Source organism: Buceros rhinoceros, unplaced genomic scaffold, assembly GCF_000710305.1.
Source record: "Buceros rhinoceros silvestris isolate BGI_N320 unplaced genomic scaffold, ASM71030v1 scaffold9478, whole genome shotgun sequence".
In the NCBI taxonomy this organism is placed as follows: domain Eukaryota; kingdom Metazoa; phylum Chordata; class Aves; order Bucerotiformes; family Bucerotidae; genus Buceros; species Buceros rhinoceros.
Window position 1 is genome coordinate 52,696 of NW_010427404.1, and position 2,915 is coordinate 55,610.

Sequence of the window (2,915 nt, forward strand, 5' to 3'; positions counted from 1 at the left end):
TCCTGCTGTGATCCAGGATCTCTGTTTCCTGGCTCGCTGCAAGAGGTGACATGCACTGTACACAGCAGGGCTCTGCTTTCAGCCTTCTCTAACTCTTAAATTGTTGTGGAAAATGTGCTGCCATTCTTCCAGGGTAGTTCTTGAGATATCTTTATAAAAGTGCGTCTCGCACTGTGAAGTCAGCTTGTGTTTGTGACTTCAGGAAGCGTCACAATTCTTGAGCTGTTCCTTGTGTGTTGCACTGTTTTGAGAAGGAATGCTGTCTGCAGGGCAGCTCACCAGCAAAGCACAAACACCCGGATTGTCCCGAGGAACCTCCCAGCAGTCTGGGGGAATAAAAATCACTCCTGAAACTTCAGGGCTTTGAATCTGGGAGTTACAGATGCTGTGCAAATATAAAGTATGTGCTGCGTGTCACTGCTGTGGTGGTGGCACCGACCTCCAGCTGGAATCACAGACTTGTCCGACTTGGGTGGTGGTGTTTGTTTGTTCTGGCAGTGCTCACTAAAACACGAGTCCTATATGAAACCGTTTCAGCAATTTTTGGATGTTTGAGAAGTTACAAAATCTTCCTTTCACAGTGGCCTTTGGTCTTTGCCTTTTTGCCTTTTCACAGCTCGGGTTCAGGATCATGTAACTCATCCAAGTAGCATTTTTTGGGTGCATGTGTGCCCTGAACCTTGGGCTGTGCTGCCACAGAAATATTCCTCTTTTAAATGACACACGGGGAGACGTCCCTCTTCTCTTCCTTCCTGCTGCTTTTGACATTTATCCTGGTTTATCCGGAGGGTGGGGTGTATTCGGCTTTTAGGGGTTGCTTTTAACTCAACCGCAAGTTTCCATATGAAAACAAGGTGAAGCAATTTTTAATGAAAACTTGAGATTTTTGTATCAATCCTTTAAAGCCTGAGTTCAGACCTCATTGCTCTGATGGTTTAACAGTACAGTAAATGCTTCGAGCATGACCACTTCAGTGTTAAATGTGAATTGCATTCATACTCATTTTTTTTCCCCTCTTATCTCCTCAAGGTGCTCTTACAGAGTGTTACGATGAACTGGGCAACCGGTACCAGCTTCCCGTGTACTGCCTCGCCCCACCTATCAACATGATAGAGGAGAAGGGTGACCTGGAGACTCTGGATATTCCTGATCCCCCACCCAATTCAGGACACGAATGCCAGCTTCGTTTGCGCCTGTCCACAGGCAAAGACCTCAAACTCACGGTCCGCAGCATGGACACAGTGTACCACATGAAGAGGCGGCTGCACGCAGTGGAGGGAGTGGAGCCGGGCAGCCAGCGCTGGTTCTTCTCAGGCAGGCCTCTGGCAGACAAAATGAAACTGGAGGAGCTGAAAATCCCAAAGGACTACGTGGTACAAGTCATCGTGAGCCAGCCCTTAGCAAATCCCACCCCAGTGGAAAACTGATTTCTGCTCGTTTATTGATTCTTCTTTCCTCCGTCTCTGTCATGGGGTTTGTTTTCACTGCCCTCTTTTCTTTCGGTTTGTCCTGCTAATGGATTGGTTCCAAGAAATGACCAGCAAAAATTCCATCTGTGATGGGAGATCTGCAAAAAGAAAACATAAAAATGTAAACTGGCCTTTGGGGTTTGCCTGATCTCATGTTTAACACAACAGCAAGGAGCACAGGGCAAGGGCAGAGGGAGCAGGAAGCAGAAGGGAAAAGAGAGGTACAAAGAGGGAGGGAAGAGATTGTCGATCACTTAACACAAATATGTGATGATTCTTAGAACTGTCGGTGGTGCCCTGATCCATGGAGCTGGAGCAAGAGAGAGCACTTTCATTTAAAAAAAAAATTTAAATTTTCATATCAGCACCACATACAGTTCATTAAAGAATCTCAGCAGCTTTGGGTGGGTCCGGTGCTGCCTGGTCACAGGGATCCTTTCTGTTTTGACCTAACTCGCATGCTTTGCCCAGGCACCGCTGGGGCGCAGCTGGCCCCAGGCAGTGGAGCTGGGCTGGGGGCTCAGTCTCCATCCCACGGGGGTGGCTCCTGCTGGTGCTCAGACCAAGCAATTGTACATTCCAAGATAGCAACGCAGTCCTGTGCCGTTGCTGGCTCCTGAGCTGGGAACGCAGCCTGCCGGAGCCTTAGGCAATAACTTAGTCAATGTATACTCTCATGTACTGTACTGTAAACTTACTTGCTACAAGACTGACTTAGCCTGAAGTTTACTGGCTGGCAGGCACCTCCGTACGGGCCTGCCGAATTATTGTGTGTCGCTCAGATCATTAGAATGAGCTTGATCAGGCCAGCGGAGTGACACGCTGGTCTGTGCTTAAGCATTAGGTGCATCACCTCTGTCAGATGGCACCGGTGTCAAAGGTCCAGGATAAACTGCAATTACACCTAGGTGCAATGGATTGCAACTTCCCCTGCTCGGTTCCGACAGGGCGCAAACCAAGGAAGGTGGTAAGGAGGACACGACAGCGCACCGTGTGCAGCTTTGCTTGTGAGTGTTGTTTGAAGCAGCAGTTGATTTTCTAGCTCTGATGACTCTCCAGCCAGGACGACTGGCGCTGTCCTCACCGACACGAACCCAGAGCCCAGAGTGTGACGGTGGTGTTTGCAGCCAGCACTTTCCCTTCAGAATGTCAGAGGAGCCCTTTCAGCTAATGACAAATCCTTTTGTAGTCTCAAAAATCTGAATCGGAGCATTTTGTGGGGGGACGCGAAGTCTAATTGATTGTTCCTCAATTAGAGATGCTCTTTGCGGTCCTTGGCTGCTCTGCACCTCTGTCTGGTGATGCCTTTGGCTGAGATCAAATGCCCTGTTCCTTTTAAACATGATGACTAGTTTGTTTGTTCTTTCAGCTGTTTCAGAAATGACTTCACTTCTTCCAGAGCCCAGTGTGCTATTCAGGTATGAGTAGCGTGTTTGTATTGGTTTC

At 48.4% G+C, this 2,915-nt stretch overlaps 1 protein-coding gene across 1 annotated transcript in view; it reads left to right on the top strand.

Annotated features, from left to right (window-relative positions):
* UBTD2 (ubiquitin domain containing 2) overlaps positions 1-1,744 on the top strand; it is a 24,702-nt gene extending 22,958 nt beyond the window's left edge. The window contains exon 2 of the mRNA XM_010141880.1: positions 1,030-1,744. Coding sequence (XP_010140182.1) covers positions 1,030-1,427 — 398 coding nt within the window. The 3' untranslated portion in view covers positions 1,428-1,744. The remainder of the gene's footprint in view (positions 1-1,029) is intronic.
* The last annotated feature ends 1,171 nt before the right edge of the window (positions 1,745-2,915 follow it).